The sequence below is a fragment of the Helicoverpa armigera genome, chromosome 1, assembly GCF_030705265.1.
Source record: "Helicoverpa armigera isolate CAAS_96S chromosome 1, ASM3070526v1, whole genome shotgun sequence".
NCBI lineage: Eukaryota > Metazoa > Arthropoda > Insecta > Lepidoptera > Noctuidae > Helicoverpa > Helicoverpa armigera.
The window spans coordinates 10442793-10469185 of record NC_087120.1 but is presented as its reverse complement, the minus strand read 5'-3'; the positions used below and the strand labels follow the sequence as shown (position 1 = coordinate 10469185).

The 26393-nt window shown below is 37.7% G+C and overlaps 1 protein-coding gene across 13 annotated transcripts in view; it reads right to left on the bottom strand.

Moving 5' to 3' along the window:
* Nucleotides 1-703: 703 nt before the first annotated feature.
* LOC110374605 (potassium voltage-gated channel protein Shaker) overlaps nt 704-26393 on the bottom strand; it is a 281576-nt gene continuing 255886 nt past the window's right edge. For 8 of the 13 annotated variants that reach the window (XM_049838196.2, XM_049838181.2, XM_049838190.2 and 5 more), the window contains 8 exons: nt 24817-24920; nt 24370-24531; nt 23647-24290; nt 22834-22963; nt 21009-21214; nt 18258-18475; nt 12124-12340; nt 704-8211 (listed from right to left, as the gene is read on the bottom strand). In XM_049838196.2, coding sequence (XP_049694153.2) covers nt 12131-12340; nt 18258-18475; nt 21009-21214; nt 22834-22963; nt 23647-24290; nt 24370-24531; nt 24817-24920 — 1674 coding nt within the window. In that variant the 3' untranslated portion in view covers nt 704-8211; nt 12124-12130. Of the gene's footprint in view, nt 8212-12123; nt 12341-18257; nt 18476-20508; nt 20746-21008; nt 21215-22833; nt 22964-23079; nt 23210-23646; nt 24291-24369; nt 24532-24816; nt 24921-26393 lie in introns of those variants that run through there. The other 5 variants (XM_049838188.2, XM_049838184.2, XM_049838219.2 and 2 more) reach the window with 5 other exon arrangements.

The following is a 26393-nucleotide window of genomic DNA, read 5'->3' as shown; positions in this document are numbered from 1 at the left end:
GTCACCCGAACACCCGTGTTTTGTCGCGCTACATTCTTAGATTTTTCGTTGACATGACATGACATGACATCTCCACTAATCATTTTGATCTCCATGGGTATACCTACCTAGCAAGAAAGGTGTGTGGGGTTGAGGAAACTCGCGCAGCGCGAATTTTTTCATTGATCGATATAATACTAACTCTCGAGTTTGTGCATGGGCTGTTTGATAAATGTTAGACCCTTATGCTGTGGCCACACTGACGGAAAATGCCGTTATACTCGCACTACCAAGTGAAGCCACTACCGCTAAATAACTGTTGATAATTGCGAGTGTAGCTTCTTCTCTCTTTACTGCGTTAATAATAATTAAGTAACACAATACTAACTGCATTGAAGGACATTGACATATTCCAATGTGTGGCCACAGCTTATGACCCTACAATCTCTATTTCAGTTTACTATACAGGTAAATACGCAAAGCGGGAGTACCTACGGGCATGGCCTACAGTTACAGCGCCTTAACATTAGCGGATTTTCTGTTAGTTTTTACACACAAGCGGATTGTACGTGTGGCATACGAAATGACATGATGAAAAAATAGAGCGGAAAATCCGCTGGTGTGAAAGCGCTGGTTACTAGGTAGTTAATACATCAGTTGCACAGCTGCACAAAATTAAAAACAATTCGCTACACGGCAGGGGTTTCGAAATAAAACAACAATGTTCATTTTATTTAGTCATTTATACAATTTTGGAATCATAAATTATATGAAAAACAAAAACCATTCTTACAGTAGGTACAGCTTAGCACTGCCACGTTACAACTTAAGTACAAAAATTGGAAAAAGCTCCAGACATACTATGGAATTTATCGAAACGGGTATTGTAAGCAATATAGTTTCGTGCAGAAGTGTATCAGGAATGGGAAAGTAGACATTATTATATTCAGGATTGCATTTCTTTCTTAGAAACTGAAATTGGGGGTTAAGTTAGTGCCATGATGTAAACAAGTACTTTTGTGCTAATTCCACTTTTTGGACTTCCCGTAAATAAGGTTGTTGTTGTACCTTTTCAAACTGAACTGATGGTAACTTTCATTAAAGTTCTTTTTAACAATGAATCTAGCCTGTCATCACGACTTGTTTATAAACCTCCGCCTGAAATCACGGAGTCGCTCACACGCTATCCTAAAGATACAATAAGGTCTACTGTCCAAAGTAACCTTCCGCAAAGTTAACAGAGATTATTTTTCTTCCGCATCATTTAAAAACATTGTTCTGTTTAATTACAATATGTATACTAGCCATCGGCAAAAAGATGGTTAGTTTGTGAGCATTTCTGAGTAATACACTTGGCTCAATATAAGCATTTAATTACAATTTTTCGTATTAACCACACCTATGAGCCTTCGCTTCGCATACCAGACAGTAAACAACCACCACATTAAATAAAAATGATCACTGGCCATAGTGTCTTTAAATATATACACCACGCGGCGAAAGTGATCAAATGAAATAAAACAATATATTCATATACATGCTCCAGCCAGGGTGTGACGTAACCATGACGTCTATGAGAAGATGTACCGTGGACTTGCTTCACGAGTACGTCTGAGTGAACACTGCTGGCTATAGAATACCTCCATACAAATAAATAGCCAGAACTACATCCCAGTCAGTTGCTCAGTTCTCTTGCAAATAGTATTTTCATGAATCGCCAATAGGTGGTTGAACTATTCAGGTTTTCAGCTTCTGTCTATTTACTTGTAAAGATGAACATATCTTAAGTATTGTTCACTAGGACGTAACGAGTTACATTTATTATGAATAACACGGAATGTTTCACATCAAACATGCCTTGAATTTTTTCTTCATATTTGTGCTTTTACAAGGTCTCAATTATCCACGATATCATCGCAACATATCACATTTTCACAATAGTGTTATAAAAATAAATCCGTGAATATCAAACGTATAATTTCGACTAAACAGCCTAGGACTATGTTTGGAATCGCTCATTAAATTACCAAATAGTTATGCACGTACGATTTGATGAACTCCGAAACAGACTCATGAACTAGAATAACAGTATATTTTGACCGGACAGAAGTTCCTTAAAATGTCGAACTTCAGTAAACTATCCAGTGATGTCCTTCAACCCTATAATCAGCACTTAACATTGCACCATTGATTTTAATATTTCAGTTTATCCCAATAGAGGACATAAATTCAAGTCATGATAACAATCCATTGTTTTAGCGAAGTCGACAAATGTCAGGCTAGTGAGCTGGTCACACTTTGGATGTTACCTTGAGAAATGTTTCCACGCAACAAATATTCGTCGACTTCGACAAAATCGTAAATATACCACCCTAGATTACAACAATATAACAAACATTTCCAAATTTTATTTTGATATTTAACTCTAGGTGGATGTAGTGCCAATGACATGACTAGGGAGCAATGCAAAGTTCTTTCGTTCAAACACTGATCAATTAAATATTAAAAATTTAGAATTTCATGAATATTCAGTACCACTATATATTCATTATAACAACGAGGATATACATACATATATGTGCATATCACTTGCTTCACGAGCGATGGGACCATGAAAAATCATAAATATTTTATTCGGAAAATTTGTACTTAATTAAGAATTATCTGTTGGCTTTACTGAACCTATGTTACATTAACTATAGGAGCTAGAAAATGGAATTTCTTCGCCATTACACCTATTTATCTAATAATACTGGATGGATATTAAATATAATAAATTATCGCGAAAAATTCAGATTATTTCATAAGATCTCATCATTTTTTTTGTAAGTATACTAGTCGAAAAGCTCTTAATATTATAAATCCTTAATGTTATGTATTGTAAGAGGATAATGTAATTATGTATCTAAAGAATTCGCTCCAATTTAACTTACATTAGGTGATGAAAGATATAAGAAGTTATTACATATCATTTAAATTCAAATAATAGTGTAAGCTCGTAGCTAGCGTAACCCGATTCATTGTTCATAGAGTAGGCGATCAAATGAACACGACAAACTTGGATGCTTTAAAGATTGTCGATACTTATAAAATATTGAATAAATAACTCGTAACGTAAACTTTTGTATATTTAATATTGTTCCGTGTAGATAATCTTGTAAATAACGCCAATTATGTACGTCAATTTATATAAATAAATACGTTTATACGATATTCAATTTGAAATTTGTGATTTTATATTCAATATTTGAACACGATTTGACCTGGACGGAGAGGGGGCTGGTGAACAAGGAAAATTATACCTACTAAGATATAAAGTTTATACGAGTTCCGCGCGTGTCACACTCCTTGTGAGTCCATCGATATCGGTGAAAATAAGAAATGCGCAGTGTGAGCAGCGTGACAAGCCCTAGACAACATTAACATTAAACAGCACTGCGATGACTATATACTTGAACTTTAAGCGCAATAACACGCGTAAAGGCATCTATCAAGAAGTAAAACTGGCACATTTTTATTAAATCCGCAAAACATACAGCGGGGTCCCATCGTACGTTTCGGAATTCATGCAAACACAACGGCCTCGCTCGTCCCTCAGCCGAAACAATCCAAGCAAAACATATTAAATATACTTAAAAAAACAACAAATATTTCGATATACCACACACTGCTAAAAGTTTGCAGATACCACCTAACTATAAATCTTAAATTAAATTCAATTTAATTTACAGATAAAATTACTGATTACAGTTTGCTTCCTAAAGACCATATTAAATATAGTCTGTCATAACGGACATTTCAGACTTCTTAATAAATTTAAAATTTTTCCAACTCCTTCCTAACTACAAGATTGATATTAAGTAGTACTCAAGTAAATAGAAAATCGTGATTTCTCATGTGAAATCTACGTGGCTTTACTATCTACGACCATTTAATATTTTTGCCTTGTCAACATAATATTATTTGAGAATGTTTTACGAAGTGTGATGGTTGAGAAATTATAATCTTACTGTTTGCACCGGGCCCGTGTTAGCCGCCTCTGTATACATATACTACGTACGAAATATCAACTAATAATACTGAGCGAAAATTATAATACGCCTATTTTAACTGGCGTTACTACAATTTTGGCCAACTTGAGTAATTCACAATTTACCACTATTCTGTTTGTTGTATATGAGAGTCGACCACACAGGTGTTACCCGATCCTTCCCACGCGATCGTTGCCAGGACAAGGCCCGCAATCATCTGACTCGATCAACTCTGCCCGAAACTCTGATTCACTGCATCATGGTTTGTTTATGTTTGTCTTTGTATTTAGCTTTATTACAGTAAGAGCAAGATGCTATCATACCACTGCATCATGTTTAGGGCACAGTTAAGCCAAAGATATCGACACCATCTCAATGTGAAACACCACTTGTGACGTCAGTGCGTAACAACGCAGCAATATTTAAACTGCAGACAAGAATAGAGATTGCGAAACTAGTGAGGTCACGCAGCAGATGTCATACGTGTACGTACAATAAATCTGATAAAAGTATATACTTAGGTTACAATCGACCAAGACTCATTTACACCATCTACGACGTACGTTGTGAAGCGCAAGGAGTCTAAGCGGAGTCACAGTATCTGAGTGAATTGAGACTGATCCTAAATGCGGGATTTAACTAGACATTAATTTGCTATGATTAAACAGACACGTAATGTAAATGAGATTTAGTCACACTTTTACATCATACCCTTACTGCAAGACAACCTTGTATGAACACCCAGTTATTATGTCTCTGTAAACAATATTTTTGGAGAATCTTTCTAGGTCGATTGGTGTCTCTATGCTCTTTCTTAACAAATGAGGAATGAGTAGAAATCCAAAATATTTTACTTGATGGCTTATATTCGTTACAAGGTCTCTTTACAAAGTTCGCCGAGACTAAAGGTCTGATGTTCACGTATTAGCTATACAATACTGGGTGATCGCTGCCATCATGGTGGTTTGGGTTACTTATTGTCGCGTTGCAGCTTCCTTCACAAGATTGAAAACAGGACCCGAGTGCTCTCCAATTTCATAAACTATAATATAAAGTAATGTGCTTCCTACACTTTATACTTGGTACATTAACATTGACTGACATTTATTGTATTCGTCGCAACAGCCTCGGCGTTATACGTATGTAACATGTAGCATACACGGTCTACTAACTCCGAACATTTAACACAAATCGAATATATTGACAAATGAAGTTGGCGAATGATAGTCTTTACACATTGAGCATCAGTAGAATGTAATATTAGACAGTGACTGAAATGTTTAACAATGCGATTCTTTCAGGGCTTCTCCGTGATGTTTTCAGTACGGGCAACGTTGCAGTTATGACGTGGGTTGAATTGTTAGTTTGTTTTGTGCTATTTTGTTATTTGTATGATATTACTTAGTGACGCACGTGGCTCACCGCAACGTTGCTTATAAATGATTGCCCAAGTTTTCCATCGATAACATATAACAGACAACACATACGCAGTATTAATTAAGACTACCATAGTAAATTAATTTGCCAAACAATTCGAATCTAATTGACAGACATTATTGATATTCATTACAACGAAGACACTCAAATTATTATAATGTAATCAGTTAAACATTGCTTTCTCTGAAGCATACACCTAATTATGAATATGAAGTCGTTATCTGACTATCACGTTTGTCATGGCCGAGGTTTGAGCTCCCGCTCTGGGTCAATATTCTGGAGTGTTCTAACAGTGACTGGCAACTTTATAACAATTCGCTACTCTATGTCCTGCTATTGCTCAATCTTTGCAATAAACATATATACAAAAGGAGAATTATAGTATAGCATATCCAACAACTTAATATATCTTTAACTTCGGAACAAATCTCTTCAGGTCTCACACCTCTTATGAACAAGAATCAGTGAGCGTCAGTCACTGTCAGAAATCCGCATCATTAATAGCTATTACAATGAATTACAGAAAACATTTTCTTATTATTAATTAAACACCACTTGACATTGAAACACTGTTTTTTAACTGTTTACAAACACTCACGAATTAGTTTTTCAGATGGAATGATCGAGGGTGCAGACCAATTGAAGAATCACAGCTTGCCATCGCGTACTGTCGAGGAGCTCGGGCGTGGCGACGTAGTGTTCACAGCGATCATTCTCAATCTTTCACTCACTAAATCTGTTTGTGCTAGAAGTCCTTTGAAACCGCGTGATCTAATCTGCGTGAATGACTATGAATGCTCGATGCTTTACAGCGATGAGCCTGAATCAACTTGTAATCTTGGCTTTGGCCTATTGTATACACGGATAAGAAGTGGATCCAGAGATATTATATACCCAGTATAAGGGCAGCACTTAATCTACAATATCTACTTATCTACACTAGACTATAATATAGGGCGTAAATATGTCTTTTCACCTAGATGTTTTTTAACGCTATGAAATGTGTAATGATATGATGTAATAATTATTTCGGGTGTAATCTATACCTAATAATTAATTGTCTTCTTTACAACTCAAGTCTAAACAAGTCTTAGGACAGACAGACGGGAACTGGTCAATAATTTCTTTAAACTTTCTTGCGCATTTTACGGATTTATTGTTCAGTTGCTGGCGTGTAACGAAATATCAAACCGTATATTAAGGTATCAAACAACGGTGGAATAAACACCTCGAGACAATATCCATGCTTTTAAAAGTGACAATTTTTATGTAATTGGTTTCATTTGTTTATGGTAGAACAATACAGCTGTTGTTCGCAATGTTATTGATATAATTCCAATTTAAATACTGGCATAGGAGGTGTTGCACTGCGCTTCGCTGTTTCAGTCGAGTCACGTCTGCCGCCTGACTTTCTTACAACATATATAATAAATTCACTTCTTTCTAGATATGTTTAAACTGTATAAGCTAATACAATCGTTATGACTTTGTAAACGACTGAAAATATAACTGTCCTCGCGTATAGTGCTGTAAGCGCTCACGCAGCCACCGAGCGCCACGCTTGCCGGCCAGCGTCGCGTGGACTCACGAACCGTGAGCGCCCACACAACCTCTGCTCCACGTATAAATAATTAACATCAATAAAATTATCAATAAAATAACAACAATGATGATAGACAAGTATTTGCCGTCACATTATGTACACATATTACATTTAAATAATTACAATAATAGCCGAGACTGTTGCGCGACGTGGTCTGGGCACGGGACCGAGGGCGGGTACATCGAGGGTCATCATTAATTACTGGAATATCATTTGATATTGTTCCACACACGACGATTTCACAACAACATAAATAATATAAGTACGGTAACTTATTCTAAATTCAATCTGGTTTCACGAACTTCTTTCACATGGTTGTGGTAAATGCTTGCTGTCCCGAAACTGCCATTGAATTGGATGATTGAACTGTTCTGAGTAGAGCTTCGCGCGGTAGACAGCGGTACAAGACGTGGGGTGGAGCAGCCTTGCGTCGGCCTGGAGGCAGTTCGGCTCCAGATGTAGGGCCAGCGGCCAAACAAATTAGCTGTGACTACATGAGTGTGAGTGTACGCATGTCCGTGTCATGTCCAGTGATCGAATGTCCGCGGCCGGCAGCCGGGCCGGCGGATTGCGGCGCGCGCATCCCGCCCGATACAACTATTTACAAACTATGGTCAAGCTTATAAGCGACATTTTTTAAAATGTCCTCCGTTAACGGAAATTCTATAGGCCTATTCTGATTATTTTATTTGTCACAAAGAACCTAATTATTTATTACACAGTGTTGAGAATAGAAAGTGTAGGTAAGTATAATATAAGCTTTTTAAAGCAGCTTGTTTATTATTTACAATTGGAGGCGATGGCCGCAGCGGATCGCACTCTCTGTAGAAGCGTATTTAAAATAATTTTTTTATTGTTTTTTAATGATTTTTTTAAAACTTGTTCTTCCTAACCTTAATATGAGTAATCTAATTGGGTTTGAAATTGAATCAAGCAGCTATATATAAAGTTCACAGTAAGATTGTTGTGTCGGGTTAGTCGGCGGGATCGTGTCGGTCGGAGAGTGTGTGAGTGGCGGGGGCGGGTGGCGGCGGGGGCGGCGAGGTCAGGCGCTGTTCACACGTGGCAGGGTGGCGGCGAGCGCGCCGGCAGCCGGCCGCGCCACACTGCCGTCGCGTCGTCGTCGCGCCGGCTCGCCACGTCTGGAAACATCGTGGGGTTCTACTTAAACATTGCTAACTAAGTTCTTATTGCGAATCCGTAATAACCAGCCAGGCCATCATCGGGGTTAGGAAACACTGGGTCAACAACTACAACAAAGGGTTACAACATCACAAGGCAAACGTAGGTTTTTGGTACACACAATTAGGACAAACATCACGGGTGACGAGTGAATTGGTATTGCCGACACGTTCAGAGAGACTTCTATATAATATGTTGACTTTCCCTTCTATAATTATCTTCCTTCTAGTAGCAGGAGTTCGGTTGTTACTCCAGTTGGCCGAACTATTGCAACTTCAGTCTATGAAATAGTTACCTACACTGTATTTTTATAACACTACCTACACAACATTTTTACATAATTTAGCCTCAATTATTTTCAGACTTCTTTCCTGAAAATAAAGGTAAAGAGGTTCCCTGTACAAAGCTAGAAGACGTTTTTCATCAGGTATGAGAAATAAGCTGAAAGCTATTTAATACTTCCCTTATGAAAGCCTAAATCTGATAAGTACTGTACAAGGACACTGCAGACTAAACAGCCAGCCGACAGTTGACCTGGTTGGCAAAGAAGTCGTGGCGAAATTTTAAAATTCGCAAAACAACGACTAAATCTGTTATTGTAATCAGCAGGTGATGTCTATCAACTCTCGGGCTGATGTTACATCTACAAAAAATATCACACTCTTTTATAAAAAAAATCCTCCTAATTTAAATAATCGTAATCAACATTTTTATTTAACGAATACCTGAAATCAATATCTTCGTCAAAATGTCAAACTTCGTAGTAATTTGCTACGAATTGCTACGAACTACGAAACTTCGTAGACCGAGAATAAGCGGCGCTGTCCAGTTATCAACTTCATATAAATAGTATTGTACCTAAGTATTTTTTTTATATCTTTATAAATATATTGCCGCCTTAATTAAAAGTATGGTTAAAGCTGAAGCCTTCCTAAGGCACGCGCTCTGATATTCATATGCACCACCCTATAGCGAAACACAACACAAGGGCTCTTCGTTCAATATATTTATCAACTACGGCTATTTATTTAAAATCTTTTTTATTACATTTTACATATCCATTAAAAACATTGTTGTTTCGTTCTTAGAAAAATTAAAAGCACTCTTATCTCGGTATCGGGAAATGTTGAGTATGCTATTGAACAGCCTATTGAACTAACCACAGCATAAAATGGCGCAGCTAGTTATTTACTAATATGGTGCAGATTGTTTTCGAGTGGTGATAACAGCAGGGTCAGAAGAGGCAGGCGGCAGGGGCGGCGGGGCGCTGCGACGCTGCGGCCTGTCCCGAGCACGTGGCGAGCGGCCGCGGCTGACGTCACGGGCGCACCGATTCCGCAGCGCCTATCGATCGCAACTCCCGCATCCATTCAAGCCCGCGCAACGACAACACTGCACTTGTCGACGTGTGCATTCATTCAATGGTGCCGTTCACTCAACGTCATCGTTCATAAAACTTGTAACGAGTGCAGCCCCACGAACCCCGCCCGCCCCCACCTCCCGCCCCGATAATTATATCGAGGAGCATGTAATAGCCCCTCATGGGGAATACTACGTCTACCTACACTTTATCTGACACTTTGTTTTTATTAATTTCGTTTTTAATTAATAAAGTGCTTGGTATTGTGCTGTAGGTACCCAAATAATACTTAGATCCGACTTGATATTACTGTGTACTAAAAGAATTCGAAAGTAATAAACCTATTCAAACAAATAAGTATTAATCAATTTTATATGATCGCACTTAAAACAAAAACAAAAAAAGTATCTACAAGTTTGGTTACAATATTATGGTTGTATTGATCAACATTCAGTTCACATTCATAGACTAGAATAACTGTCAGGCTATAGTTTTGATCTACATCGGATTTACCTAGATACAGTTGATGTTTGACGTTGTGTTGCGTTAAACTAATTATATCATTAACAGATCGATTATTTGCGGGACGTGATCAAACGAATATTATGCAAGTCACGCAGGCTCGCCTTTGTTCGGAATATTGAGAAATTAGATCAAAGCACAGCCTGTAGGCAAATAGTATACCTATGTATGTAGTATGACATTTTCATAATATGAAGCTTTAACTCTGATTACGATTATAGGTATATTTCATACTGATCGTATCCGAAATAAATTTCGCTTTCCTAAGATAGAGACAGATTTTCTGCCTAGTTAATTAGGACAGTGAATTCTAAAACCCATCCTATACGTGATATATTGGTTCTTTTATATTTACCATTCTCATAAGATGACTGTGTAATTAAAAAATACTAGGAACTGACAAAAATATCATCAGATAACCGAAAGACAGAAACTTTATGAATTACAAAAAACCGAATCCACTATAAAACCAATAAATTCAAAAAAATGTGACTACTCATAACTGTGGTAAATGTCGTCAATTATAATAAAAACGTTCACTTAAGGCGTTTGATATCCGTATGTAGGCATGTACAACAAAATCTGAATAATCGAGTTGTACACAACAGGCTCTAGTAGCCTACTGCGAAGGCATCTTATATCCGGCCTTTGTCTGTAGTTACCGCGACGCAAATCGAGAGGAACTCTTAATTTCCTGCCTTTGATTGTTTACGGTGTAACACGTGCAGTTACTGGAAGTGGATGCGGACCTATATACCGAGACCTTCAGCACATCGCAAATTTCTATAATCACAGAAATTGGATGTCTGTTGGCGTTCAAGATCGCTCGTCTGTTTATTTGATGTCGCAGTGTGAAATTGCCAAACTGTCTAAGTATGTATTTTTACAAATGCCTTAATAATTCATTAATTCATTCCTTGAGGAAATACTCGTAATTAACAGATGGAAAATGTTTTCGTATCCGTAAAGTACCCAATGGGGAACATGTTAGATTTAATTTATTTATTGGTAATCCGTGATGTCAGTACTGTTGCATGAGGTACCTACTGTCCCAAAAGTACCCTTTGGCTGTTTCACTAAAGACAATTTTTGCAGACTTTAACAATTCACGAAGATAACGTTGGTTCAAGATTGTTGTTATTCAATTCTGTAACTTACCTTACAAATAATGTTTATAGCAAAATAGAAGCATATAAATTTGAAGCTTAAAACTTGAATAATGCAAAAATATTGAATTTTGAAGAAAGCGCGAATAGTGATACAATGTTAGTCTGCGTATCATGTTGCAGAACGCGAGTTGAACGCAACGAGTGCGGCATGACACATGGTGCGGCGTGCGACGGTGCCGACAATAATGTGCTTTGTGGCTGATTCAAGCGTTCTCATTACCAATTGATCTCTTAAAACTACCTGAATAACTATATTGAATTCAGGTCTTATATCACTCATTTGCTACTTTACTAGATATGTTTTGTCTCTGGCTGTAAACATGGAGAGATGTCTCGTCAGCTTTTGGATACAAAATGATAATACATAATATAATATGTATTAGTGCAAGATAACGAATAAGAAATCGAATCAATCATTACAAGTTGCTCTATGGATACTAAAGTCTCTCTGTCTATGTCTACTTAGCTTTTTCTTTGGAATGATAAACGTCTGATGCTAAAATGACTAAATATGTATGGATCTTTCTATTGGCAATCGGCTAAGTATATAAAATTGGAGTGTTAGGAGTGGATGGAATTGAGGTATGGTGAGGGATAAATATTAACTCCTTACCAAGCAAAGGCGTATTCTTTGCATACCCTCATAAGGCACGTAACCGGTGATATAAGAAATATTGTAAGTTCATTTCACTTTAATTTGTTAAAAATAAAGGCGAACTGATGTAACTGAAACAATTACTAGGTAAGATGAGAACCTTATGAGGGTGCCCCAGTAAAGCGTTAAATGTTAGTGATAGTGAGGAGATGATGACCTGGCTGAATGTGGTGGGTGGTACCGACCTGATAGTCAGACGTCAGTCTCAATAGCCTCTGCGGCATGCAGGTTGTTGACGCGCACGGTGCAGGTGGCGCGCCGGCGCGCGGTATGCTCGCGGCGCGACGCGTGCGCGTGCGCGTGCGCTTGCGCCGGCGCCTGCTCGCCCTGCGCCTGCGCCTGTTGCCGGAGCATTCGCTGCGCTAACATCGCCTGCTGCTTCTGCAGCTCAGCTTGCCGCAGCTGTCGGTTCAATATTGTAGCACTCGCTTAAAACCTTTTCCTCGTTGTACAATGGTAAAGTTTTTCTTACGTTACGTCAGCGAAATATTTACATCATGTTTGTGCTCATATGCTGCTTATGAATCATCATTGAAAACCTCTTCTAGCCGAGGCTGTTTAGCCGGAAAGTTACTGATGCAATAAGAAATTTGATCCTAATCTAGGTTTTTTGTCAGCTGGAGCATAATGTAGCGAAGCCTAACCATATTGACTAAATGGAAAACTATTTCATTTAGCCTTGCGGGGTTGTCTTTTTCTTAGTAAGTTCTGCGTTATCTATTATCGAATATAGCAGTGAGGCATGGCGCAGTAGGCAACTAACCTACTTATTGTCACGCAGATTTTAAAACAAATATATTTGCTCAACTCTTTCATAACGTTTTAGAAAAAAGTTTTTTTCAAAAGTGAAGCTTTGTAAAGACCCAACTTTAAGAAGAATAAGAATAATAATGTTGGCCATGAAAACAGCGTAGAGTTTCGAGAAGACTAATAAAGTAAGTAGAGAAGAAATCACGTTGTAATGTCTTGTTTTCCAGTTGTTTCGCAACCAGGTCTCTTTGTTTTCCTTCCATTGGGCACGTGCCTTACTTTTCGCGTTCAACATAGGTACTGTAACGTGGTTAGAAACTTTTTCAATTGTAAGGTTTTATTCATCACAAATTGATACTGACCGGGCAATCATTTTAAATATATTCGATTTGTTCCATAGAATAAGTTTTTATATTGAAGTGTGTCACTTCACCTCTCGAGCCCAAACAATAAACGTCGTGATATCGAATCAGTTTTTCATTTTGAGCAAGATAATTATTTCCCGGTACTACAATTTGGTGGAGGCGCCGTCGCCAAAGCCCCTAAAAATATAAAGTACAAAGTTTTAGATCACGCGAAAAAAATTGGCTTAGTGACAGATATAGAAGAAAAATCGGAGGTGTCGAGTCGAGAAGGGTAACGTATACTACGCGACAGAGCCAGCGAACTACAGACAAGTTAAGTAAAATAATATATTTCATTATAACGATGGCGCAAACCATAAATTTTTTCACTGGTACAGATGACGTGAATTTCGATGAATTTTTGGTACAATTTAAACTAATTGCCGCAATCAATAAATGGGCGGAAAATGATCTCGCACTAATATTAGGTGCATATTTGCAAGGGCCTGCATTGTCCTTCTTTAAAAATCCATACACAGAAGGCATTGCTTTCAAGACTATTTGTGACAAAATAAAGGAAGAATTTCCATCCATAACTAATTACGTAGAGAAATTCTATAGTTCTCGGCAAAATAAAGACGAGGACCTTATAATGTTTTATTATCGATTAAACGATTTGAGTATGAAGGCCCACATAAATGACGAAAGTATTTTCATAAAGACATATCTAAAGGGGCTGAAAAACGAAAATTTACAAAAGCTGGGAACGCGTGTATATAATTCGAAGGCAGAGTTGAGAATGACATTAATACAAATAAAAGAACTATTTGGTCAGGATCCGAAATCATCGATAAATTTGCCCATCCAATCCCCGCGAGGGATTTTGTCGAAAGTAAGATTCGACCACCCCTTCGAAATTACGAGATCACCATCCACATCGACACCGAGGGCGCAGAGTCCAACACCATCACCATCATCCTCGACACCCCGACCAATGGAACCACGAAATACGGAAACTTTCCATACGCCTAGATACAACTTGAGACCTAGATTTAGATATACAAATGCGAACAGCAATAACGTTCGGTTCTTTTCTAGCCCAAGAAGTCGTGATGATAACCCAAACTACCAAGGACGCAGACATTAGAAAAAGAGAAAATGACAGGGGAGTTGCGTTGCAGGCATTGATGTCGGTAAAACCGCCGGTTAATACGAAGCAAGTCAAATCTATCTTAGGATTATTTTCATATTATCGTAAATTTATTAACCATTTTGCTGACATAGTTCTTCCATTAACCAAATTATTAAAGAAAGGTGTCAAATTTAGTTGGGCGCAGGAGCATCAAGAAGCTTTCGACACCATCATAAAATATATGTCCAACCCACCGATTTTGAAGTTTTATTCAGTTAATAAAGATATCTTGACTCGCCTTTATGTAGATGCAAGTGGAGAGGCGTTGGGTTGCTGTTTGATGCAAGGTAAGGAAATTATGCATCCAGTGGCATATGCTTCTAGGAAATTGAGTGAGAGTGAAAGAAAATATTCTACAACTGAGAAAGAATGCTTGGCGTTAGCATGGGCTCTGAACTATTTCAAACATTTCCTGTGGGGAATGAAATTTCAGGTGATGACAGATCATAAGGCGTTGTGTTGGCTGAGAGATAGAAAGGATATGAACGGAAGATTGGCGAGATGGTCTTTGTGCATTCAATCGTATGAGTTTGATATTGTTCATTGTGCGGGGAGAGAGAATGTAATTGCGGATTTTTTGAGTAGGAATCCATTAAGTTAGGAGGATAGCGGTAAAGAAACGATAGGTGATATGCAAGAAGGTGGTATGCACTTATATAAGATAGAAGTAGTCAGATTGAAAGACGAGCAAAGGCAGGATAGTTTCTGTAGACAAATTTCAGATAAAATCAGTGAGAATGATGGACGAGAGTATAAGAGCTTCAGATTTGTCAATGATGTGCTATGCAAGAAAGCGAGGAGATTTAATGAAATAAAGAATTTGATTGTGGTACCAAAACAAATATTATCGAGTATACTACAAGAATTACATGACGACCCATGGTCAGGGGGACATTTAGGACTAGCAAAGACTTTGACAAAATTTTGCACTAAATATTTTATAAAAGATGCGGATAAGGAGGTTGAAAGATATGTTAAGAGTTGCATGGTTTGTCAGGAACGAAAGAAGGTGAAAGGTGTTGCGCAATTACAACCAGTAGTGGTAAACCATTTGATGGAAAAGATAGGTATAGACATACTAGGTCCTTTTAGAAAGTCGAGGAATGGTAATAGATTTGTGATTGTAGCTGTGGAATATGTTTCTAAGTATGCAATATGTAAGGCAGTTCCTAGAGCGACAGAGCAGAGTGTGAGTGAATTTCTAATTGAAGAAATATTTTGTCGACTAGGAGGCGTAAAAGAAGTTATTTCGGATAGGGGTTCGGTTTTTACGTCACATTTAGTCAGAGACACCATTAATTATTTTGGAGCGAAGTCATGTTTCACGACAGCTTTTCACCCAGCTTCTAATGGTTTAGTTGAGAGATTTAATAGATCATTAACACAAATGTTATCAATGTATGTTTCTGGGGATCAGCGTAATTGGTGTTATTATATACCGTAGTTTGTTATGCGTACAACACTAGTAAGCATGCTAGTAGTATATGATTATGTATACGCTAAAGAACCATTATTTCAGACAGATATAAGAGTAAATGATGATAGGAGTAGTAGTGAGGTTGATTTTAGTAGAAGACATGATATACATAATATGTTATGCCGGAAAGCCTTGAATAATATTAGGAAGGCTTAATTAAAACAGAAAATAGTATATGATAAGAAGGCAAAGACTAGGCGTTTTAGTCCAAATCAACGGTGATGGTTTTTACACCTAGGCGCATTGGTAATAAAAGTATGAAATTGTGTCGATTATACAAAGGTCCTTATGAGATTGTTCGACAAAGGACAATGCTCATGAAGTATGGGAAAAAACCCAGGCCCGGCGCAAAAGAAATGTAACTCAAAATATAGGTTATATAATAATAATTAAATATTACATAGGGGGCATTATCGAAATCAGTGGCTATATGTGTGAAATTGCTATTCGAATTTTAACATCTGCGGTACATTGCTACTCAAGATTTTAGAGGTAACATAATGTATTAGTAAAAGAAACAGCAAACAGATACAGTTGTGGTTTAAGAGTGTACATAATGACATGTTTATAGCAACTTCTCCACTATTCTACCTACTTTTACAAGATAATAGAATATTAGAACTAAAACAGGATATGAATGTACTTTTCATTTTAATAATAACGCTTAAAAGTCATCGATTCTTTATTTCTAACACGACGAGATCCAAAAATGTTGCGGGATGCGCAAACTGTTCCTCATGTCTATGTATCCCATGTAGCCATGTAGCCATGTAGCTCATGTAGCCCACCCTAAGTAATGTAAAACGCTCATGACGCGATGACGTGGGCGCTGCAGCCTGTACTTCGGTATTGATTTATCTTTTTGGAGAAGCTTATTACTTGCCATATTACTTGTTTGTTATTTCAGATAGCACTTTAATTAAACTATAAGCCCCAGCTGCTCATGTTACCCCTTTAAAAATCAAATAGCAATTTCATACATTTAGCCATTGATTTCGATGATGCCTCCTATGCAGTATTTCATTACTTATTTATTACCTATAATTTGAGTTACTTTTCGTTTGCGCCGGGCTTGGGTTTTTTTTGAGCATTGTCCTTTCAGATGTTAATTATGTAATTAGAAAGTTAAATAATAGGAGATTTAGAGACATAGTTCATGTAAATAGATTAAAACCATTTTAGCTGGGTTTATTTTTGCTAGGTTGTAAATAATTATCTTGGTTATTATAGTATGGTTTTTCTTAAATTTATTTTATTATTACATGTTACCTGGAACGAGTTGTACGAGCATTGCTGGTGAAGGGATAAGATGGTGAGCTACTCCATCTTCGTGAGAAGATGATGTCCACGGCAGAATTACTTCATCTTCAGTACGAAGGAAGATGAAGATAACCAATGTGGTCAAGCTTGTGTTATTTTTTATAAGTTTTTTAACATTGCTCTGTAAATCTGATCCCAAAATTATTATCTGATTTGGTTTAGAAAAAAAAAATATTTGGATGGTGAATTGAGGTTGAGATCAACTTCGCAATAAGGGGCATAGCCTCGCGAAGAGTGTTTGCTTGACACAATAGTTTCTTCCGAAGATTTATGATCCCTATATTTGATTTATTTATTATTTAATATTCCAAAATTTTTAAAAATAATTATTGGAGAAGATATTTAATTATGTTACGATAGGTGAGAAACTTTGATAACGGTGACTTATCCCTTCATCTGACACGTTAGCGTCCGGCGAAGTTGTAAGTTGTCAATACAGAGTTTTTCTTCGCTTGAAAGGTAATCCCTTCAGGACGGGTGTTCACTTTGAATATCCTTTGCTATTAGAGGCACGTTTCGGGGCTTTTTGCGTGGTTTTGCCACGAAAAATTTCACGATAACATGTTTTCTTGCAGTGCAGTTTGGCACACTTAAGTAAACAACTTACATGTTATTGTAAACTATCCCGTTGTTAGGGAGTGTGTGTTTTTAATTTCCACGCATAGGTAAATTTTAAGTTAGGTTTAGGTAGGGACATTTAATATGATTGCCGGCCTAGAGCTGCGCTTTTGTGATAAAGTTTCGACTTTATCCTAAGGGCGTAGCTCGTGTAACGTAGTTAGAACCTTTTTCATTTGTAAGGTTTTATTCATCACAAATTGATACTGACCGGGCAATCATTTTAAATATATTCGATTTGTTCCATAGAATAAGTTTATATTGAAGTGTGTCACTTCACCTCTCGAGTCCAAACAATAAACGTCGTGATATCGAATCAGTTTTTCATTTTGAGCAAGATAATTATTTCCCGGTAGTACCGTACAGATGTTATTTTATGTGTAAGGTATGAAGCAAGGGGAAGGTTTAGATGAAGGCCCTGTTCATTACACTCCAAACGTATGAAAAATTCTGGATCATCAATTTTAAATTTGTATTCTGATGATATAATTATCAAGTAACATAAATCCTCCTATCATCCAATTAAAAAATATCCAAGCCACACGAATTATGTAGACTTAGCAAGTTGAATTATGTTCAACAAGGTTCTCTATCAGGACTGAAGGTAAGATAACTCACATGGTTTAGTCGCAGTGCGTCCTGGTGTTCGAGGGCTGCTATGTCGTCGACCCCGTTGGCCTCCATGTGCGCTTGCTGCTCGAGCAGGACTCTCTCCTCCTCCTGCAAGCGACGCAGGTTCTGTTCCAGGTGAGGGTCGGCCACCAGCCCTTCCTCCTCCATCATGTCCGACGATGAATCGTCGCTCAACGACGACTTCTTATGTATAGGACCTGAAACTGTACCGACACTGATGTACTCTGTTAGTGTGTGAGTCGGCCAAGCGGTTTACTGTATTATATGTCTAATACAATGCTCGTGGCTTGTTTGTTAATATTATCCTGTAATCAGTTTTGACAGTTTTTGGTTGAGTATTATTTTTTATATTACTGATTTATTTTATTGTTTAATTTAATAATGGGTTCTTATTTTCTTAGTTTTATTGCTTTTCTAAACGTGGTTATGCAACAACATTGCATTGCAATGGCGGATGAGTGGCATTGCTGGAGTCAGTTTTTGATTGATATATGAAAATTTATACAACAATCCAACATAAAAGTATTGAAGACACAGCGAAATAATTCAATATTAACTGAATGATGAAATCACTTTTACACAGTTTATATTTCTCAATAAAGTAATTTTCTATTTTACATAAAAGAAATGAGTAAATTTAATCATTTAGTAATTCAATGTTATGTTTTTATGCGAGCTCTTATACATTTTCATACACCTAAACTATGCAATAATTTTTTAACAGCTTTATAGTGTTTGATCAAATGATTTAAAATTATGTTGTCATTGCTCAAAGATGTTTGGATTAGTTTGACTAATTAAGGTAATTGAGAAGGCGTGTTTAAAATCGTATCAGTTTTATTTATTTACAGTGGATAGATGTAGTAAGAAGCTGCGGTGCTAGCCAATACTACAAATACAAACAAAGTATGGGAGTCCATCGCGAACACTCTGGCGGCTTGCCATCGCACGCGACTTCGGCTGCCGCTGATTTACAACTTAATTCATTGATTGTTACCAACACCACGCTTTGTATATGCGCACACGCAGTTTTATTATTACTTATGTCAAAATTAGACAACAATTTACTTCACCAAATAATTGCAAGGATTCGTTTAACCGACTTTTTTGAAGAAGTTTCAGAGTTTAATGTAGATTTTAGTTTTGTTTTTATGGACGAGCTGATAATCTAATAAGATCAATAATACAGGCTTGTATATTCTTATGAATAATAATGAGGGTTAGAAACTTGGTATTTGAAAATCAGTTCTGGGATCCAATGTCTTTTTGGATTAGGTACAAATAGTAGCTGTTATTACAATTATGAGATTAGCTTTTAAACGTGGTTTTAGCCCAAAATAAAGCAAAATCGAAATAATTGTGAATGAAAAATGGAATGTATGGTTTATCAAAATGATAAAAAAAACATAAACTTTCTGAAAATAGAACGTCACTAAAAAGCACTGGCACAAAAAAAAAAAACAAAAAAAAAAATTGATACTTACATTTAAATAGCGAACAAGATTCACATGAATAAAGAAAAAAAAACATAAATAAATCAGCTAGCTATTTTGATACGTATGTTTATCTAGTCATAAGGGCCATTCACATGCCAGCTTGCCGGTGAGCCGACCATTGAATGGGTAGATAGCCTGAATGTGAATGCCGACGTAACTATACAGGGATGGCTCCTACTTATTGAGGTCAGTAGGATAGGCATCAAGCATTGACAGCTGACACTATTCGTGATCGTTCTTTGTTTCGTGTTCATAGCGTTTAGGTGTGCAAGAATCAGCTGATAGGGCGTGAGTCAGCTGAAGAATTTGGCGCTGTACGTTGCGATTCTGTGTAAATAACTAGTCATAGCTATACATCTGCTCTCAGTACAACGTGAATTCCTTAAAATGGCCCACTAAATATTCTGATGCTATTCTGATATTGGAATATCTAAAAAATAAACACGTTTTGCAAGTTGACAGCGTGTATCGAAAAAATACACAAACAATATGCGCGTATAAATATTGTTTGTGTATTTGCTCGATACCTACATGCGTGGCACATGTCCGTTTGGATTTCAGCACTCACACATCCAATAACAGACAATTCGGCAGTTGAAACGTCACGGGATCAATACCCCCGTCATGCCTTTTTGCTTTTTGTTTCGGACGCGTGATTTACAATTCGTTGAAATAGTTTTCCGAGAAATAATAACAAATCTTATAAAAAAATTAACATAATGTAAAAACCAAAAACAATGTCGAATGTAACTAAAAGAATAACGTTTTTTATTAAATTATTTTTTACATCTCTTACTAACTAAAAATATCTACACATGAAAAAACAAAAACAGTGCACTCGTTTGTCCCTTACGCGGTAATATCACGGATATCGTCTCTGGCGATTACTTAAGTCCTCATAATACAAATATAAACAATAACACTGTCATACAGTCATTGGTCACTGCAAATCTCGTCCTTTTCATCGTCCTTCCCACCTGAAATTACCGAAAATCAACATAAAAGAAACGAATAAAACAAAAGAAAAACCGAAGCATGCTGCCAAAAATCAAATTGAAAATCTATGCATGCTGTGAATTAAAGAAAACTAAAATACAAATTGAAAAGGGACTGTCACAGTAAAATTGAACATATAAAACGGTTTATAGTTAATACATTATTACGGTTGTCAACATTCGCAGGGCAAACCAGAATGTTGGAAACAGTAACAGAAGCTGGTGAAGAAACATGATTGACTTACTAAGATAGGGCTCGCCCATGGTGCCAGGCAGGTATGGGCAACTGGTAACGTGGTTGAAGTTCTGGGACTGCATCTCCTCTTGATCAGTCTCGCGATGGTAGAAGTAGTTGAAGTTAGACACGATGACGGGAACGGGCAGAGCGATGGTGAGCACACCGGCGATAGCGCAGAGGGAACCGACAATCTTTCCCCAAACTCCAACCGGCCTAAACCACAGAAACATTTCATTAATAACAGCACTGTAAGCCCTTCTGATCCAGCTAATGAAATCAATCCAACTAATGATGAACTACGGAATTTTTGTTAAACGCAACTGATGATGGTTATGCGTTATTATATTCAATACTTACAGTCCTCGATCAATAGGATATGATAATGATATCACGAAAAAAATTGGAAGAACTTAAAAGATAAATAAAAATGAGTAGCAAAAATGTTGACATACTGGCAGTGAGATGGATAAGTTTAAAGTGGTAAGACCATTCGCTTGGCAACTTTAAGGACGCAAGCAATACAATATCATTCTTCACCAATCATACTCGCTAGCATGTCACAGTATCACTGTAACATTGAACAGTTTATTGCAATGCAGTTTTTTTAACGCTAGCAGACATGTCCAAGTGATGAACTCGACCGTTTCAATCTATAAAGTATTAAAACGAACCATTTGATTCTTAGCAATATGCTACCAAAAATGAAATGTATTCGTTAATACTATTCACTCAACAGTTATGTTTATCAAAGGACATGAAAGTTCAAAGAAAAAAAAAGAAAACTAAAACGGAACCTAAAAAGACACAATAATACTAAAACATTGACTACGAACATTGATTTCAAACCTACTTAACGACTTGACAGACATGCACTCGGAGTGTTACGGCGAAATAAATAAATAAAGGTACATTCCTATCTATCGAAAATGGTGTGTGAAAGCTAATGATTGGAAGCCAATGATAAAAATAAGCAATGAATCATTCTGAACATCAATTTTGCATAGTAGCATTCACGTGTAAAATTTACCATCGGAGACAAGTTTGCAGGGCATTCCAACAACTAGACAGAGAGAGATAGTGGCGATGATGATCGAAACGTTGGGTGCAGAAGCGTTACTATAGAGTTCTACTGCACACTTTATAGAAGAAGTACACGACGGGATGTCAACGTGTGCATTGATATGAATCACCATTTTCGATATGTTTACGTTGGCAACATTCGTATAGCCACAACACCGAAACAGGACACATCGGACGGTACACATCTAGCGAAAGCGATACAGAGGAGTAAACATTCGACAGTGGACATTATTCGGTATACAACGAGTCACTTCAAGTGCTAGAGCATGCGCTCGAGCAGTGCGCCATCAGCGACACATCGCCACACTTGAAGTGTACAACTAAAGCTGTTCTCTCTCATATCATTAGAATACGCTTTGGGAGGGGCGATAGTCACACGGACGACGGGGTCTGTGGCACACTAGCACCCTATGTGTACATGTCTGATCAATGAGAAATTTTACAACTAAGCTTCCATGTAAAATTGTAAAGGTTCAGGACAGAAATGATGACACAAACATTTTATAAAATAAAAAGTAACAAGACATTAAGAAACGTTCTCGAACGTGCAAGAGTCTCAGTATTAAGGTGAATAAAACGTGTAATCGGTTAAGTTCTAAGCGAACCGACGATCAAATCAAACTGAAGCATAGTTACATGATGTGGCGAAAGAATATCACAATAGTGTTAAATATACCAATGTAATGGTTGGGGATAAAATGAAATGACGAGAAGGCAGAGATGAAACTTAGGGTGAAGTCGCTGTATCATACGTCATGTCTCCGTATCCTACGGTCGTCATTGTCACGACCGCCCACCAAAACGCATCTGGTATGGATTTGAAGAAACTGTTCTCACTTCCCGCCTCAGCGAAGTACACCGCGGATGAAAACAGCACCACACCTTGAAGAACAAGCACACACCAACGGAGAATACAGTGCGACATACAGTGGTGGGGATGGCTTGCGAGCGGCGGGGTCGGGGAAGGCAGGGCGGGGTGGCGGCGCGACACAGGTTACCTCATATCTCCATAGCCGACTGTGGTCATCGTAATTACCGCCCACCAGAAGGCATCAGGAATGCTATCGAAATTAGTGTCATGGCAGTCTTTGTCAGCAAAAAAGACAGCACTGGAAAAAACCACGACACCTGCGAACGCAAAATATAATGTGAACGCACCATCATGATGTGGCCGCGCTAGAGTTGAGGATTCATTACTTGAGGTTTTTATAAACGGTTTATAATGACTTATTATAGGATTTAACAATGGAAAAGATTTTACTGAATGGAATTAGAATTGAAGTAACCGGCACCGCGCTCGCCGCTACGCCGCCCGACCGGGCCCGTCCTGCTGCGTCACAATACGCATCCCAAAATCTTCTCTCCGTATCAGAAATACTCCTTGAGAACACTTTATGCCTTACTAGGTCAAATATATTAATATAATTTAATCAACCACAATGCTTTCTGGACTTCATGAATATGTTTTATTGATTGACTCATTTTTTTTGGTTTATAAAAGACCCACACGTTTGTGGACGTGTAGTTAACGTGCTTGTCAAGATTGAGTGCAACATGAAACTTACCAATGAACAAGAAAAATATCAATAAGCCAAGTTCCCTCATCGAAGCCTTCAGCGTGCGTCCGAGAATTTGTAAGCCTTTGGAGTGTCGTGATAGTTTGAAGATACGGAACACGCGCACGAGACGGATGACCCGGAGTATAGCAAGACTCATAGCTTGGTTGGTCGACTTGTCTTGCGGAGATACCGGAGCGCGTGGCAGGTTCAGAGTATCTTCCTCCTCAGCAACGACTGTCGCCAAGGTGATGAAGTACGGTATGATGGCTATTATGTCTATTATGTTCATCACATCTCTAAAGAAATTGAACTTGTTTGGACACGCCAGAAACCGGACGATTAACTCGAATGTAAACCATATTATACAGAGGGTCTCTATCAAGAAGAACGGGTCAGTGATGTCTGGTACTTCGTCTTCCTCGATCTTAGTGCCGTTGGTAGTGGTATTGAAGACCTTGTAATGCTTGAACTCAGGCAGTGTTTCCAGGCAGAAGATTACAATGGACAGCAAGATGACAAATACTGAGATAATTGCCACAACACGAGCGGCCTGGGAGCTTTCAGGGTATTCGAAGAGCAGCCAGATCTTGCGCTGGCGCTCGTTGGAGGGAAGGGGTTTTTCTTCCTCCTTGATGAAGCCCTCATCCTCACTGAAAGGATTTAAATAGGTTACAATAAATAAGAGCAACATGTAGAGGCGTTGTGCGTGCATGTGCTAGGGGCACTCACCGGAATTTGTTGGTGGCTTGCTCTCCAAGTTCGTAGAATTTAATCTCCTCGGAGAACACGTCTAGAGGAACGTTTACTGGGCGCCGCAGGCGGCCGCCGCTTTGGTAGTAATACAGGATTGCGTCGAACGAGGGGCGGTTCCGGTCGAAAAAGTATTCGTTCCTGTTAACAAATGATGAGAATGTCATAAAATGTACCCAAACTTTGAAGATGGTGATTAAAGACCAGATTTAGTCGAAAACGTGTCTAAAACATCAAATTATAATTTAATTTGAAGGAAAGATTACAGCAGTTGATTTGCAAGTTATCTGTCAGATTCATCACTGCGCGGAATCCGACTTCAGATAGTTTCAGGGAAACTTTTAACTGCGAGCATCTTCGGCTTAAGTCCTTATTTAAAGTTTATAAAAAGGATTTATATTAATAGATTATTAAAATGAAACTGACCTCAAGGGATCGAAGTAGCGTATTCTCCGGGCTGGATCCCCTAGAAGAGTTTCCGGGAATTGATTGAGTGTACGTAGTTGGGTCTCGAACTTCAGGCCACTTATCTACGAAGAAAGAAAAAGAAAATGTTACTATTATGTTTTATTCATTACGTGGCTCCCAAGAATATTGAGTAGAATAGGGTACCTAGATATAATAATATTTTTTTAATCGAAAGGTTCTATTGTGTGAAAGGAATTTATATCAATTTGATGAATATATTATTTTATTTAACTATTGACACATGTTTATGATAGGTCAACGTGTGTATACACCAAAATATATGCGTTTTAAAATATACCACAACATACTAAGTAAGTAAGTATACGAGCACTATTCAAATTGACCAAATCCAACTCTTTTATTTGCTAGAGAGCCAAGAAAAAATTGATAAGTTTATTAACTTCCATCAATCATTCACAAACTCGAGTCGTGGAGCAACAACAGAGCTGATTGCTCATAGAAACATGGGATATAAACAACACGCCCAACATGTCAAAACCCTTAACGTTCTCGCAGTGTGTTCAAACAGTCTTACGCAACGGTAGGAGCGTCCACTCTAAAATTGTAACACCCTTGAACTTTTTATTTGTGTCTACCACGTGTTAAGCGGACCGGTGGCTTCTAGTGTCGCTTCAACTTTTTGACAAAACACATGTGTACGAACGATTACTGCTTTACCTACATAATCTATTGATTTAAACCACCAAATAAATATTTGATTTATTCAACAACTATTTCAGAAATGGCATCGTTATTGAATTATTCTGGAGGCAACACATTTGAATACGTTTTGACCTTTCACATGACTCCGGTTAGTGCATTTACTTGTAACTGTCGTTTGCGTGACACGTTCAGATTCCATTAGACGGAATAAATCCGTTTTGGTATCAGGGTCAAGAGCTGGAGGTGTTAAAACCAATAATGTTCGGTGTTGGAAATAGAACTGTCGCCTAAACCTAGTTTTATGTGTGGAGAGTTGAGACACGGTTAATTACCAACACTTCAAAATAACTTTGGTATACGTACTAACGTTGGTATAATTACAATACAGCGAGTACTGGTTAATTATTGACTAGTACAAAAGCAGTTAGAGATGGTCTATCTGAAGCAAATAAGAGGGTTGGCATTAAAATGCACTTCTTTAAAACCCATGGGCAAAATTGAATTAATTCACTTAGAATCGCATTTTGTGAGCAGTATTTTTGGCGCAGACAGAATCGACCGGGCGATGCCTTAACCTCCAACACAAAAAGACAGACAGCTACTATCGAAGCGCAGCGCAATCAAATATTTAAAGAACTATTTTAATCTCAGACACAATATTACAATCAGTTGATACTAAAACTGCATTTAACTCGTTTCAATATGTTTTGGAACAGTGAGACTGACGCGCTGATTTCGGTATAATTTAAATAACTTAATTGATGGATGGACATTGACAGCTAAAGTAGCAAAATATGTTATTTTGGTAATACTGAATTTTTTATTATTAAAGTGTCAATCAAAACTAAAAAAATATTATAACTAAATTCGAA